Source organism: Bufo bufo, chromosome 4, assembly GCF_905171765.1.
Source record: "Bufo bufo chromosome 4, aBufBuf1.1, whole genome shotgun sequence".
Lineage (NCBI taxonomy): Eukaryota > Metazoa > Chordata > Amphibia > Anura > Bufonidae > Bufo > Bufo bufo.
The window spans coordinates 135,168,993-135,183,710 of record NC_053392.1 but is presented as its reverse complement, the minus strand read 5'-3'; the positions used below and the strand labels follow the sequence as shown (position 1 = coordinate 135,183,710).

The following is a 14,718-nucleotide window of genomic DNA, read 5'->3' as shown; positions in this document are numbered from 1 at the left end:
CTGAGCGGAACGGAGGTCAAACGGTGCCAGACTGAGGCATTCTGAGCGGATCCACTCAGAATGCATTGGGGCCGTACGGATCTGTTCGGGGCCGCTTGTGAGAGCCTTCAAACGGAACTCACAAGCGGAACCCCGAACGCTAGTGTGAAAGTAGCCTAATACAATGAGTATTACTCATACAACTTCCGGCCTGTGAGATCCAGGGGGCTGGATCTCACAGGCACGTCACAGGAAGGCAGCGCGATGCCTTCCTTAGGCATCGCGCTGCCTTCCATGCCATCGGGTCCTCCCTACAGCAGCATGGGGACCCGATGGCACCGCCGCCAGAAGCACAGGTAAAAGCCGCAAATGGAAGATCTGAATTGACCTGCGGCGATCGCCGACACTACGCATTTAGCCAAGGTGCCTGCTCAATGATTTGAGCAGGCACCGGGTTCCGATCACCGCCCGCCGGCGATCGGAACAACACATGACGTACCGGTACGTCATGTGTCCTAAAGAGGTTAAAGGGGTTGTCAGGGATTCTGATATTGATGACCTATCCTCAGAATAGGTCATCAACAGTCTTGAGCGAATCGAGCTTCGGGTCATCGATCCAAAGTTGATTCAGTCAAACACTTCTTTCTCCGTACAGCATTAAAATGTATTGGGTCTGTGGAGCCAAACTTCGTTTCACCCAAGGTTCCGCGAGACTTTGGCGAATTAATTCGGTATATATTACTGCATCTTTAAAAACATTTAATATTAGGAATCCGAAGTCGGGTTTGGTACCAGCTGGTACCTGTCCATCAGCAGTTTTATGAGGCCGCAGCACTCTGGTGAGCTCTGCGGCCTTCTTCTAGGCCAGTGACGTCACATTCATTGGTCATGTGGTCATGAATGGGGCTGAGCTGCAATACCAAGTAGAGGCCTGGACCTGACCATATGACTAATTATACATGCACATGAACCAGTGTGATTCTCCAGTAGGGATCGACCGATTATCGGTTTTACCGATATCATCGGCCGATATTAAGGATTTTGAACATTATTGTTATCGTTATCTATTTTGCCGATATACCGATAACGTATGGGGAACAAGGATCACACTGCTGTCAGTGCTCTCAATGTTCCCTCAGCAGCAAGGAAGCAGTGTCTCCCTCCCCCCTGTGCTGCTGCTGCTGCCACTGCCACCAATGAGAGGACAGGGGACAAGAGGAGGGGAGGGGCTGTAGCCACTGCGCCACCAATTAAGATAAGTCTCTCATTAATTCGTATACAGGAGGCGGGAGCTGGCTGCAGAATCACATAGCCGCCTCCCGACCTCTATGAGCGGTAGCTGCGATCCGCGGCACCTGAGGGGTTAACTACCGCGGATCGCAGCTACCGCTCATAGAGGTCGGGAGGCGGCTATGTGATTCTGCAGCCAGCTCCCACCTCCTGTAAATGAATTAATGAGAGACTTATCTTCATTGGTGGCGCAGTGCGCCCCACCCTCCACCAAACCCAGTATTATTAATTGGTGACGCAGTGCGCCTCCCCCCACCCAAGCCCCCCAGTATTAATCATTGGAGGCAGTGGCCACAGGGTCCCCCCTCCCCTCCTCCTCAGTGGCAGTTCCGATCGGAGCCCCAGAAGTGTAAGCCTGGGGCTCCGATCGGTTACCATGGCAGCCAGGACACTACTGAAGCCATGGTAACGTCCCTGCTGCTGTGTGCACTATGCAGAGAGCAGCAGGGACAGTGTGAGGTCCTATTCACCCTGATAGAGATCTATCAGGGTGAATAGGACAAGGGTTCTAGTCCCTAAGGGGGCTAATAGTTAGTAAAAAATAATAAAAAGTAAAAAACACACCAAAATATTAATTATAAAATGAAAAAAAATAATGATTTACAAAAAAATAACTACACGTTAACAATAAACATTCATCTTCAGCAGATTTGAGTAGGAATTTTTTATTTATTTTTTCAAAACTGAAAATTCACAGAATATCGGTATAAATTATCGGCCGGAAAGTTCACAGATTATCGGTATCGGCCCTAAAAAAAATCAAGATCGGTCGATCCCTATTCTCCAGCCCTACAGGTGTTGGTGCTGGCAAGCCATAAAATCAGCATTTGCATATTAGGGACAGCTAGACCCTGCATCTTTAGACAGCTGCATTTTTTGATGCAGTATCCTAGGCACTCCATTCTTCCAGATCAATTGACAAAATAGCCCGCTGACCCGTTGGAAGGTAGCAGGTAATGAGGTTTGCCCTACCAATAATTGACACTGGATGTTTAGTTCAGGCATTTATTTTAGCCTGAAACTTTTCTAGTAAGGAAGTAATATAAAGTTGCAGAATCTCATGGAAACTGTAAAACCCACATACCAGAAGGAGGATACACATTGCAAAGCTCACAGACAGTCTCCACAACTGCCCAGTGAGGATGCAACGGCATCAGCACAAAATTCATGTCAGTTCTAGTGCATCTCAACAATACAAAATGGGTCACTTTTTAAGTTATTAAAAAGAAATCGGCATACCTGAAACTGGCCTTGCTATGTCCATTGGCTCCACTTCTTCCTTCACTTTGGCCTCTTGTACAGCTGTTCCAGAAGGTGCACTGCTCAGGAGAGGTGGAGGTGCTGACAAGGTTGGAACAGCGGCTGGAGGGACATGAATGCTGCTGGGGAGCGGTCCAGGCACAGGCTGAGAGGGAGGGCTGGGTACAGCAGCTGCAGGATGATGAGAAGAAGGGAGGGATGCAGCTGCACTCGGCTGCTCACCACCTGTGCCTGGATCCCCAGTCACTCCTTGTGCCACAGAGATGTGAAGTTCAGCTTTAGGTTTAGCACTGCATGATAAGAAAACGCAAGTATACATTTGGTGAAGCGTAAAATTTACCGATCAGTGACAGAGAAAATTTTGTAAAGGGAAACAAAACTAACGGAGCATTAAATGTACAGAATTTCCTAGAGGGCAGCAGATTACTGCTCGGGATAGGGATGCAAATCAATGGATTGAATTCTCAGAAGGGCACAAGGAAAGGGACTTAAGGACAATCTGCCATAAAACCGGACACATACTTCTTTCTAAACAGCACTGTCAGATTATTAATTTAATGACATAGAAGCTCCAGCCATTGTCCCTGAAGACAGAGCGTCCATGTTTCTATGGAAGATAAAGGCAAACATGAAGGGAGAGAAGACCGCCTCCAATGTCTCTTAAGGAGACTTCCGGTTTTTGCATGCAAGGGTTTCAGTAGGTATAGACTCTCCTTATATACACAGGCTCATCAACTAACCCCCCCCCCCCCCCCCCCCCCAAAAAAAAAACACCCAGATAGAAATACGGGATTGCTGCAAAACATGTCATGCAGTTATGTCTCAGGCAGATATGCAAAAGATTACAGGTGTGGTCTGATTGCGCACAAGAGAGCGTAAAAGTGCTTCCCCCGATGCACTGTAAAAAGGCTCTCATAGGCTACTTTTGGGTAGTGTACCTCTTGGCGAGTGACCAGTAACTGCATAATGGAAGCACTCACTAGTATTCGTTATATAAACCGCACAGCCATTCATTCCCCCCCACACTTATTTTTTTTGAGGGGGGGTCTTATAAAGAGAAAAATACAATATATACATACATATACAGACACACCTACTAATTGGCTTCCAATAAAAATTACACTGAATAAAATTTTCTATTAAAATTACCCAGCAGGTCGAGGAGAAGCAGAGGTGCTGCGCAGAGCACTGTCATGGCGAGGGCTCACAGCATCTCCTGGATGAGGAGGAATAAGGCTTTTTCGAACAGACAACCTAAGAGGGAAAAAAAAGGCAAGTGGCAATTGCAAAAATCACATAATAATATGACCTTATCTTGTGGAGGTTGATAGATATTTATTAACACTTACCCATCAGTGGTAGGCTTCTTGCGCAGTATGCTAGGCCGTGGAGAGGAACCCTGGGCTGGGGCACTACCAATACCTGGACTTTGATTGTGACCCTGCATGACTGTAGCACTTGCTGGTGCTGTAGTAAAAGCACTATTTAGGGGATTGGCAACTATTGTAGCCCCTTCTGCAAGTACGACTGCAATGACAGAAGAAAAAAAAAAAAAAGGGGTGCGGGTGTAAGGTTATAGAAAGCAAAGTTTCAACCTTTCTATAAGACACATTCATCTATGGAAAACATTATATTCTGCCTCATGTTTCTATGCCACTCATATCAAGCTCTCATCAACATGCATATGCCAAAGGCTATGTAATTCAAAGATATACAAGTAATATGTATTTCCAGTAACAATTAAAATACAAGCACATACATTGAAATCAGTAAACTGTTCAACACGAGAAAATACATTTAACCAAATGTAATCTGTCATTAGAAGACACAATACCAGAAGGCTTTGGGTCACTTGATGCTTGTTGGGCATTAACTGAAGAGGTCTGGACACCCTGAGTGGTGATGGATCCTGCTGGATGCATTCCTTGGTTGCTGATGGGAGGGGGTGGGATACCCTGGGTAGCAATTGGAGTAGCTTGAATGCCTTGTGTACTGAAAGGTGTAGGCTGCATCCCTTGTGCACTGACTGGTGCTGGTTGAATTCCTTGTATGTGACGTGTGTGTGACGTGTCAACATTTATCAGCTGCATGGGGTTCAAATGGACTGTGGAAGCCACTGACTGGGCTGTGATGGCAGAATTTGGAGCTTGAGCTGAAACTAAAATGATATGCAAATATTATTTTTCAAGTAATTAGCAAACATTATATATTATGATTAATGTCTCACTAGCAATTTATTAAAAATATATCCTCATTTCCATGGAATAATAATAATATCACTTTAAAATAGAATCTGTTATCATAGAGGCATATCGAAGGTTTTAATCAGTGAGGGTCAGAGTGCGGAGACCCCTACTGATCTCTAAAACAATCTCAGCACTCAGACCCCATGAAAAGTTATTTTCAAGTACAGGGACACTGGACTTATTAGTAACTGCTGAAGGTGTATTCCCAGGTAAGACATTTATAGCCACAAACACAAAAAAACAAACAAAAGCAAAGCACACAATCTGCTCACTAGTAACTATTAACTCAAGAGAACAGACCACTGTCCAAATGTTCATATTAAAATATGGCATTGTCATCCAAAATGACAACCTTCAAAGACCAGCCATAAACAACAAGGAGTTCAGAAAACACCCATCTGAAACCTTTAATGTATGAAAATCCTTAAAGGGGTTTTATAGGAGTACAATATTGATACTCAATTTTAGTGGGGGTATGACTCCTGGCACCCCTACTATCAGCTGTTCGCAGAGGCTGCAGTGCTCTAGTGAGCTGAGCGCTACAGTCTCTTCCTAGACAAGCAATGTCATGTTCATTGGTCACACAGCCTATGTGTAGCTCAGTGCCATTCAAGTAATTGGGCAGGGCTGCAATACCAAGTACAGCCACTAAACAACGTAGGGCACTATGCTTCATGTGCGGTGAGAAGGTTGCAGTGCTCTTCTTCGAACAGCTGATTAGCAGGGGTCTGACCCACAACAATCTGATGCTGATGATCTCTCGTGAGGATAGGTCATTAGTATTGTACCCCTGGAAAATGGCTTTAAAGGGGCTTTTCAGTACTTGTATACTCATGGCCAATCCTCATAATAAGTGATCAGTAACAGATTGGTGGGGGTCCAACACCTGGCACCCCCAACAATCAGCTGTTTTGGGCAGCCCCTCGAGTTGGAAACTAGATTGTGAACTGAGCCAGATGCACAAGGTTCCATCCACAGCACAGTGATTGACCGAAAAACTGTTGAATGGTGGGAGTGCCAGGTGTTAGACCCCCACAGATTTGATATTGATGACAAAAGATGGGCCATCAATATCTAAGTACCGGAAAACCCATTTAAACCTAAAAATAAAAATAAAGTGCTTGCAACAGAAGTTTTCCAACCAAAGGCATTTACACAATTTTCCCATAGATGTCTTTAGTTGGACTAATAGGAATCCGACAGGAACTTTCATGTCCTAATTCCTAAAAGGGGAAGAAATGTTTTTCCCTTACTGACCTGGGTATTGACGAATAGTGGATACCGAACTGGTTATAGGTGTGTAGGTATGAGCAGCCAACGGGTAGCCAGTTTGAGGATATGTGGGTAGAAAATACTGTAACTGCACGGGTACAGGTGGTCTGTGAAAGTGGAGAGATAATGAGTATTTGTAAAATATTTTCATAAACAAATTTTACTAAAACTCTAAATTACAATACGACAAGATCAATTTGTATTACAGGACATTTAGGCAGAAGTACTGCTGGAAGTAGTTTTTAAAGGGTTTTTTCCAAAATTTTGATACTGATGACCTATCCTCAGGATAGGTCATTAGTACAAAATTTCAGAAAACCCATTTAAAACAAAATAGGGTTAATTACAAACATTCCTAGTTCAGACAGCATGCACAAAGTCACACTACAGATTGTGTTACAGTGCTCACAGCCAGCTATACACTCCCACCAATGGAGTTACAATACCTCTACTGGTTTTTAAGCACTGACAAAACTGCATGTTATGAGTAGATGCTCCAGAATTGTTATTGCATGAAGAATGCAAGTAGTATGAAACAAGCAGTGTATAATGCGATGGAAAAATTAATGAAGCCAGCAAAGGAGGCAATATGGACAATCACAATATATTATTATTATTATTAAGTGTCTTTTATTAAAAGGGTATTCCCATTACAATGGGAACATATCGCTAGGATATGCCCCCATTGTCTGATAGGTGCGGGTCCCACTTCTGGGATCCGCATGCGCAGCCGCCCTACATTCATTTCTATGGGGCCCCAAAAATAGCCGAGTGCTGGCTGGTGCGCCCCCATTCACTTATTTGGGAAGAGCGCTGGGTGGTGGCTGAACCCCGTTAAACCCAGGGTCCTCCAGCCACCACTCTCCCCGCTCCGTTCTTGGCATAGGTGCGGGTCCCAGAGGTGGGACCCGCACCTATCAAACAATGGGCACATCTCCTAGCGACATGCCCCCATTGTCTGCGATGGGAATATCCCTTTAACTTTCTGTACATGATAAATGTCACTTGCTGAAGTGAGACAGCCCCTTTAAGAAGGCACAGAGTTGTTGTTTTTTGGTCAGATTCCAAGAGACTCCATCAGAATTTGCATTATGGAGACAGACATTCTCCCCTCTAAGTACTAAGACGCCATATTGTGGAATATAAAAAGCACAAAGGCGTCATATTGTGGCAAATAGGGCACGTCCATGGAAACAAACTCAACTTGCTAGCAGATGGCATACAGCAAAAAAAATAGCAGATTAGAAAAAAGTAGCACAGATACATAACACTATTATATTAAATGAAAGCAAAACCTTCTCGAAATCCACCTGACACAGGCTCAAACCTACTTGTGAACAGAGCGTTATTAGATAGTCGTTGGATACAGAGGCATCATTTCCTTTAAAAGAGTAATTCTAAGTAGACATCATAACTGATTGCCCTATGCAGCTAACTAATCAACTGAAATGAATTCAGGACTTGCTGTCATGTCCTGTATACTGCAAGGCTCTGTTCACATCTGCACACTGGTTCCTGTTCCTTACCAGAGAAAATGCTATTTGCACTTCTTTATCAAACAGCCAATGCAAAAACATAATTATAGTACATTTGCTGCACATGAAAATACGAGGCTATAACGTACCTATTTTCACTCCGTGCCTCCATGGCCATGGGATTGGGAGAGGCTCTGTGACCGGAAATAGGGATAAGATTGCTTCTCTCAGGCCCATACTCTGACTGTATCCGAGGTGAAGTGTGGGTGATTTGCTGTGGAACAACCTTAGCTAAAAGATAAAATAAGTCAATTTAACTAAATGAAAGCAGAGAAGTGTCATAGGGCGATAAGTACAGGTATGCAATAAAACAGACCAGATAAATCAGGCCATTTTCAGGAATTTGTCTTCCTTTTGACTACGCTTTGACAGTGGATCATTTTCTTCTCAGTTGGTTCTGTGTGCTCAAAATACCCATTAACGGGGGTTGACCACTTTAAAATTACTTGTCCAAAGGTGCTGGAAACAGTACAATAAGCCACTTACTAATATACAGCTCCTACCGTCATGTTGTACAGTTCGCTCCCCTATCTGCACTGGGCTCCAGTCCTCAACATGGCAGTTGACGAAGTGGCACATGACCAGACCCATCCATCAGCGTTCTTCACTGAACAACACGACATTATGCGTACTAGGCTCCCATGGCGTATGCAGTATTCCTCAATGGAGGCTGCTGATGGATAGGCCTGGTCACCTGCTCCTCCATCAGTGGAGCACAGAGCACAGGGATGCAGACTGTACTTAAAAAGGGGGTGGCAGTGGTTAGTGGGGGATATCGGCTGTGAACCTGTAATAACTATATACTAGTAAGTCTATGTACCTGTTTCCAGCACATCTGGAAAAGAAATGTTAACACATTAAGGATACGGTGATTCTCAATTTTAATTTTTTACTCCTTGCCTTCCAGGAGCCATAACTTTTTTTATTTTTCTGTTCACATGGCCATATGAGGTCTTGTTTTTTGCTGGGCAAGTTGTACTTTCTAATGGCACCATTTTACATTGAATATGATGTAGTAGGAAGCTGGAAAATAATTCCAAAAGAAGTGAAATTGGAAACACACACAATTCCTCCACAGTTTTATGGATTTAGGGGGTCATTCATCAAACTGGTGTATAGTAGAACTGGCTTAATTGCCCTTAGCAACCAGATTCCACCTTTCATTCTGGACATCTTTGGAAAATGAAAGGAGGACTCTGATTGGTTGCTATGGGCAACTAAGCCAGTTCTACTTTACACCAGTTGGATAAATGACCCCTTTAGTTTTTACGGCTTTTTCTATGCAGTAAAACTAACCTGCGCCCTTCATTATAATTACATCAATACCACATTTATATAGCTTTTCTTGTGTTTTAATACAAAAAAAAAATAATAATTGGAAAACATTTGTTTCTTTGCATTGCCATATTCTGACCCCCATAACTTTTTTTTTTTTTTTTTTATGTCTACGGAGCTGTGTGATGGCTCATTTTTTTGCAAGGCAATCTGTAGTTTTTATTGATACCATTTTGGTGTATGTATGACTTGCTGATCACTTTTTATTTATTTTTTGGGAGGGGAAGTGATGAAAAAGTGATAGTCTATTTAGATTTTTTTTCTGTTAAGGCATTCATTATACTGGATAAATACATTCCTATTTTAAAAGAACAGGCATTTTTCAACATGGTGCAAATGACCTTTATTTTTTTATTGTTTATTATGGAGAAAAGAGGGGTTATTTCTTTTTTGCACACATTTTAAGTACCCTTATGGGATTTTAAGAAGCGATTGTTCAATCCCTTGTCACATAGACTGCAATGAATTACCATTGCAGCCTATGGGAGTTACACTATGTTCCTATGAAGTCTTGTCATCTACAGGAACTACTGATGTGGTAGCCTTGGATCCTTCAGAGGAACAAAGGCTACCACAAGAAATGAACGGCTTCCCCAATCGAGCGTGGGGGAGCCGTTCAGGGCCTGGGAGTGCAGCGCTCCTGGGCAAAACAGGTGCCTCAGATGCTGTGGTCATAATTGAGGGGATCTAAGTGGTTCAATGTCTGACCAGCGTTGTCGACAATCACACCCATTAGCCCTGAGTATCCGCCATTTAAAACAGCAGAAACCTGGCAGCTATGGCGCTATTTTTAAAGGGAGTCTGTCACTGACTTTTCACTAACTGAACGTGGTACTTTTTATTAACAGCATGTGGTAAAAGTAATCTAAACATACCTGTATGACATTTTGGTGGTCACTGAATATCCAGGAAAATAACTTTTATTGCCATGCAAATAGTCTCCTGACTGCCCAGCTGGTCTGGATTGTATTTTAAAGTACCCAAGCGAAAGGCTCCCAATTTGAAAGGTGAGTATATTAACATGAGTTTTACACCATTTTGTGCCCATAACAAACCAGTAATGGGGGTTTGACACCCCCCCTTAAATACATTATTAAATATCTATTACAGAGGGCTGAAAGGACCTTACAAAAGAACAAATTTACTTACCTACAGGAATGTTGGAAGTGGTCACTGCTGTAGCATGGGAGGAGTGAGATGGCATTGTCATGGTAACAATGGTGCTTGTAGAAACTTGTGTGTGGGCAGCAGACCCTGTGCCAGCATTTAAGCAAATAAGTTAAATTCAGTAATTATAACCTATGCTGCATTTACCAACCTCTACTTAGGCAGCTGTATATCAGATGTAGTGCAACCTCCTATTTTGAGTATTTTTTCTATCCCTGTGCAAGTTTCCTTTTCTCTCGTCAGGCCTGCTATTTCTGCTATGATGTAGGAGCCATGATGTGGCCACTGGGGTCTCCTGCTGCTTCCCTCTCACACGATGCAGTCTCACAGACACACTGAAGTAGGGAAGCTGCATCATGCTCCTCCTCCCTATGGACTGCTTTCTTTTGGGATGGAGGAGGTGTTTGAACAATTGGAGACAGAGTACAAGAAAGGGAAGGGGACTACAGGGTGATGGAAGCTAAAGAATATGCTAATTTCCCCACAAAAGGTATATTACAAAGTCTAATGCATTGACACGGACTACTAAATTCTAAGAAATACCTACCTGATGTTGTTACAGACGGCAGAGTGTTTGTTGCCAGAATGGGAGCCACGGTCGCTGCAGCTACTGGGTTTCCAGTGCCAAAGAGAGTCTTCTACCCAAAAAATATAGCGAATAATTTGTTAGGAAAAATGTAATATTCTAGCTCAATACTAAAACTATTTTTGTACTAATCCCTTAGATCGCAGAGGCAGCACTGTGTATTGCTTAGTTTAAGGACCCGTTTACAAAGTGTGTATCACATGTATTTGAGGATAATACAATACCATAGCGTACATGCATATCTTTAGCATGGGTGATTTTCTTTTTTAACCGTTTATTTTCAACCCTGCAAGTTCAGAGCCTTCCCTCTAAGGCATACTCTCTCAGCCTCTCTTCTATCAAAAGTGGTGCAGAGGAAAACTGGCTTGGTTGCTATGGGCAACTAAGCCAATTTTCCTTTGCACCATTTTTGTTAAATCTCCCCCAATGTTCTAATCTCTGTAGCTCAAACATCTCATAAGGGACCGAAGGCATAATGTGACTGAATAGCCTAGTTTAATCACAGATGTCTTTCCACTGCACAGGCATAGGTTAGCAAGAAGCAGGGGAAAAGGAGGAATAAGTGACTGTACCGTGAAGACTACACATCAGGATTGTTTGTCGTCTGTAGACCAAGACCAGTAGCCGCTTCATTTTTAGGGCACATGGGTCTTGAATGGAGCCATGTACTCAAAACTGTAGGATGCTAAGACTATGAGCAAATTGCTTTATGTTTTATTGCATATTTCCAATGCATTTAGAATATGAATTTGATTTTTAAAAGCATGCTCTGTCTAGTATTTGAGGAGATTTTACCACCCACTGATTATAATGGGGAAAACATGATAGAAGTGAACGCTGTGGCTGCCAACTGTTGCAGAATGTATTAATATAAACTGACAACTGTTAGGATGGGTTAATATGGCCCGATTTTTAGAAACTAAAATTTGCATGAAAGCTGGTTCCAGATAATCGGCCCTTGTAAAAGTGCTGCAAATCAACTGATGAATGAGCAAAACACTCATTCATCAGGAGAAATGATGATATTTTGTGCAGACACCTCAATCATCGTTTTTGCGCAGTAAATGGTCATGTGTAATCAGAGGTTTGCCGTCCAGAAACATTGAATCTGACTTCAGTTGCCACCGCTCGTCCACATACTGTGGGGGTGGATTCTGCGTGTAAAGGTAGCTTCTCACCTCCAGTGACGAGGAGGCAGTTATCGACAAGGAACGCTTCCTACCCAGTAATTTACACTGTGATGACAAGCAGACAATGTGTCTTTTAAAGGGGTTGTCCAGCCATTAATATTGATGAACTATCGTCAGGAAAGGTCATTAATATCTGATTGGCAGGGGTCTGAGACCAGGGACCCCTGCAGCTCAGCTGTTTGAAGAGGAGGTGGCGCTCCATGCAAGTGTCGCTTGCTCTTCATTACACTGCTCTTCATCATAAGTGCAGTGTAATTCAAGTACCCACTCCATTCAACTGAATGGCGCCAGTGCTTGCAATTATACTACGTCACCTCTCCAAAGGAGACGAGGCGAAGTGTAAAGACCAGGAAGCGGCGTTTGCACAGAGTACTGTCTCTTAGTCAAACAGCTGATAGGTGGGGGTGCCAGGGTTTGGACCCCTGCCGGTCTGATATTGATGACCTATCCTCACGATAAGTCATCGATATTAACGGCTCATGACGTAATAGCACTTTTTTTTTTTAATCAGTGTATTTTTTATTGTCGAGCACATTGCAGCAAAATGACAATCAGCAAGTAACATTTGTTTACACAATAAAGTGCATCAATATTACAATATCCATTTGTTTTTGTCCTCATTATGCTGCATGCTTGACATTATTTTTCCCCCCATTTTTAATACCCCCCCACCCCAACCCACAACAAAAAGTGCATTGTATTGTCTAATGTTGTACAGCACTGCCTTATATTGCATTGTGCGGCGAGACGGCCAATCCGACATCACACGACATCCTATCTTAGCTATCAGATAATATCCTATATTTCTCTACAAGTATGGGGCAATCCACAGATTCAAGTTCCATCTCTCAGCGATCCAACCCAGTATAATGTAATCTATAGCGGTTAAACAGGATTACTGCATTCTACCCAATCCAGACATTTGATCTCGGATGCATTCTTCTGCTAGCGCCCTTGAAACTAGTCTTGGATCAGACACCCAACCCCCCCCACAGACATAAACTTATTTGGACGTTTCCTCAGGTAAAAGGACTTATCACAGCTCAGTCCTGGGTCTTTACTCACTTTTGACTATTTAAACAGTCATGAAAACAATGGAATTGGATGATTAATTTAAGAATCTTACATGTTATATACATCACTGTAAGGGACAAAGCATTCATTTTACAGTACCTGTGCCATGGCATGCAACTGTTGTTTCTGAGGTCCCAAAGCAGGATGTGTGGGCAATGTAATGCGTGTTCCAGTATCACGAACCTGGGCAGGTCTCTGAATGCTGATTGTTGCAGGAGAAGGGTGCTGCTGAATTGACAGTGTTGGTCTAGGTAAGAGCAGAAAGGCAAAATGTTCAGTGGTAACTACCATAACAAAAAACCCCGGAAAGAAACAGTATTAAAAAGAAAACCTACATGTACCTTAAAACTGGTTCTGCAGCATGTGCTGGCGTGGTGGTGATAACTGGGGACTGCGCTCGGGTAGCAGACACTGTGGCCACTACAGCAGGGGTGACTGAAGTCGCTGTGGTTACTGGAGGGCGAGACTGTGTAGAAAGGCAATGAGTTAAATTACTAAGGAACTCAAAAGAAACTCTAAACATTCATATTTTTTAATTGTGATGAAATTTGGAAATTTTATGGTCACATGTGACTTTTTCCCCACACTGGGAAACACAGGTGTTCCATTGCAACCATGACTTGACATGCAGCCCCCGGCCTTAAAGAACCTATTGACCACTAATGAACATTCAACCATTAGGAAAGGAACTACATGAACAGAAACATTCAAGCGGTTGTTAAAAAAATAAATAAAAGAAAGCTCTGACACCTTATCACATTTATGTAAAATGTTAGATAAAATTTCTACTTGTAGTGTTACAATACATTATATTCTGAAGTTTGTTTTTTTTTTTTTACCTGTATAGGGGGGTGGATGATGTGCTGCGCTACCGACTGTGCAGTAGGCGCAGAGGGCATCTGATTAGAGGCTGGTCTTAAAACCGTGGTCACTTTGGAGCTGGACATCACAGCAGCTGCAGCAGCTCCTAAGAAATGAGTTAATGAAGAATGGGAGAACTGCAAATTGTCCATTTTCTAATAGTAAATTAGGCTGGCGTTTGTGGCATTTTTCAGCACTTTTAGAGCGCTTTTTAGGAAATGCGTTCTTTGTTTCAAAAACATCAGCTGAAAATTTATGGGACATAAGAAATGAAGAACACACTTGTGTTTTTTTTTTTTTTTGCATCTTTGGAGGTATTTTTTATGTAACTGGAGAAGGTTGAAGCTATAAATTGCAGCACGATGAGCGGTTTCTATATTTTTTGTTTTTCCTTTTTTGTGGTACAAGAATGCCATGCCAAATTTATGTGTATAGGGGCCCTAAAGGTGTTCTCTGAGAGATATATAAGATGGCATTCAGCAACCGGTCTAGTATGTGACCAGAACAGGGTTTGTCCATTTGTAGAGCTGCTTTGGGTGGGATGGGGTGCCGTCCTGCTACACACTAGTGATCCAGCCTTCACTTTACATTGCTGATCTTTCCTGTGAGGCTGCTCAGCCTGAGGGGGAAGTCTCACATGTTCATTTCATTACTCTACTTTAAATTGTGCATGCAGAACTTTACGCTACCTGCCTAGCTCTTACCGCCCCAGAATGTCAGCATTAGCAGCACAATTTGACATGGGTTATTTTAGAAGGGAATCTGTTAGTGGGTCTGGCTTAGGCTACATTCACACGTCCGTTTTTTTCTACATCCCGATTTTCGGTCCGTTTTTTGCGGATCCGTTGTTCCTGAAAATGTTTCCGTATGTCATCCGTTTTTTGCGGAAAAAAAAACGGAAACATGTGAAAACTCAAATCCGA

At 42.8% G+C, this 14,718-nt stretch overlaps 1 protein-coding gene across 12 annotated transcripts in view; it reads right to left on the bottom strand.

The window, feature by feature from the left end:
* SAP130 (Sin3A associated protein 130) overlaps positions 1-14,718 on the bottom strand; it is a 56,674-nt gene that overhangs the window by 21,966 nt on the left and 19,990 nt on the right. For 10 of the 12 annotated variants that reach the window (XM_040427973.1, XM_040427974.1, XM_040427975.1 and 7 more), the window contains 11 exons: positions 13,774-13,901; positions 13,276-13,400; positions 13,034-13,181; positions 10,632-10,722; positions 10,067-10,171; positions 7,672-7,813; positions 6,033-6,154; positions 4,364-4,687; positions 3,879-4,056; positions 3,679-3,783; positions 2,509-2,819 (listed from right to left, as the gene is read on the bottom strand). In XM_040427973.1, the coding sequence (XP_040283907.1) occupies positions 2,509-2,819; positions 3,679-3,783; positions 3,879-4,056; positions 4,364-4,687; positions 6,033-6,154; positions 7,672-7,813; positions 10,067-10,171; positions 10,632-10,722; positions 13,034-13,181; positions 13,276-13,400; positions 13,774-13,901 (1,779 nt within the window). The remainder of the gene's footprint in view (positions 1-2,508; positions 2,820-3,678; positions 3,784-3,878; positions 4,057-4,363; positions 4,688-6,032; positions 6,155-7,671; positions 7,814-10,066; positions 10,172-10,631; positions 10,723-13,033; positions 13,182-13,275; positions 13,401-13,773; positions 13,902-14,718) is intronic. The other 2 variants (XM_040427976.1, XM_040427981.1) reach the window with 2 other exon arrangements.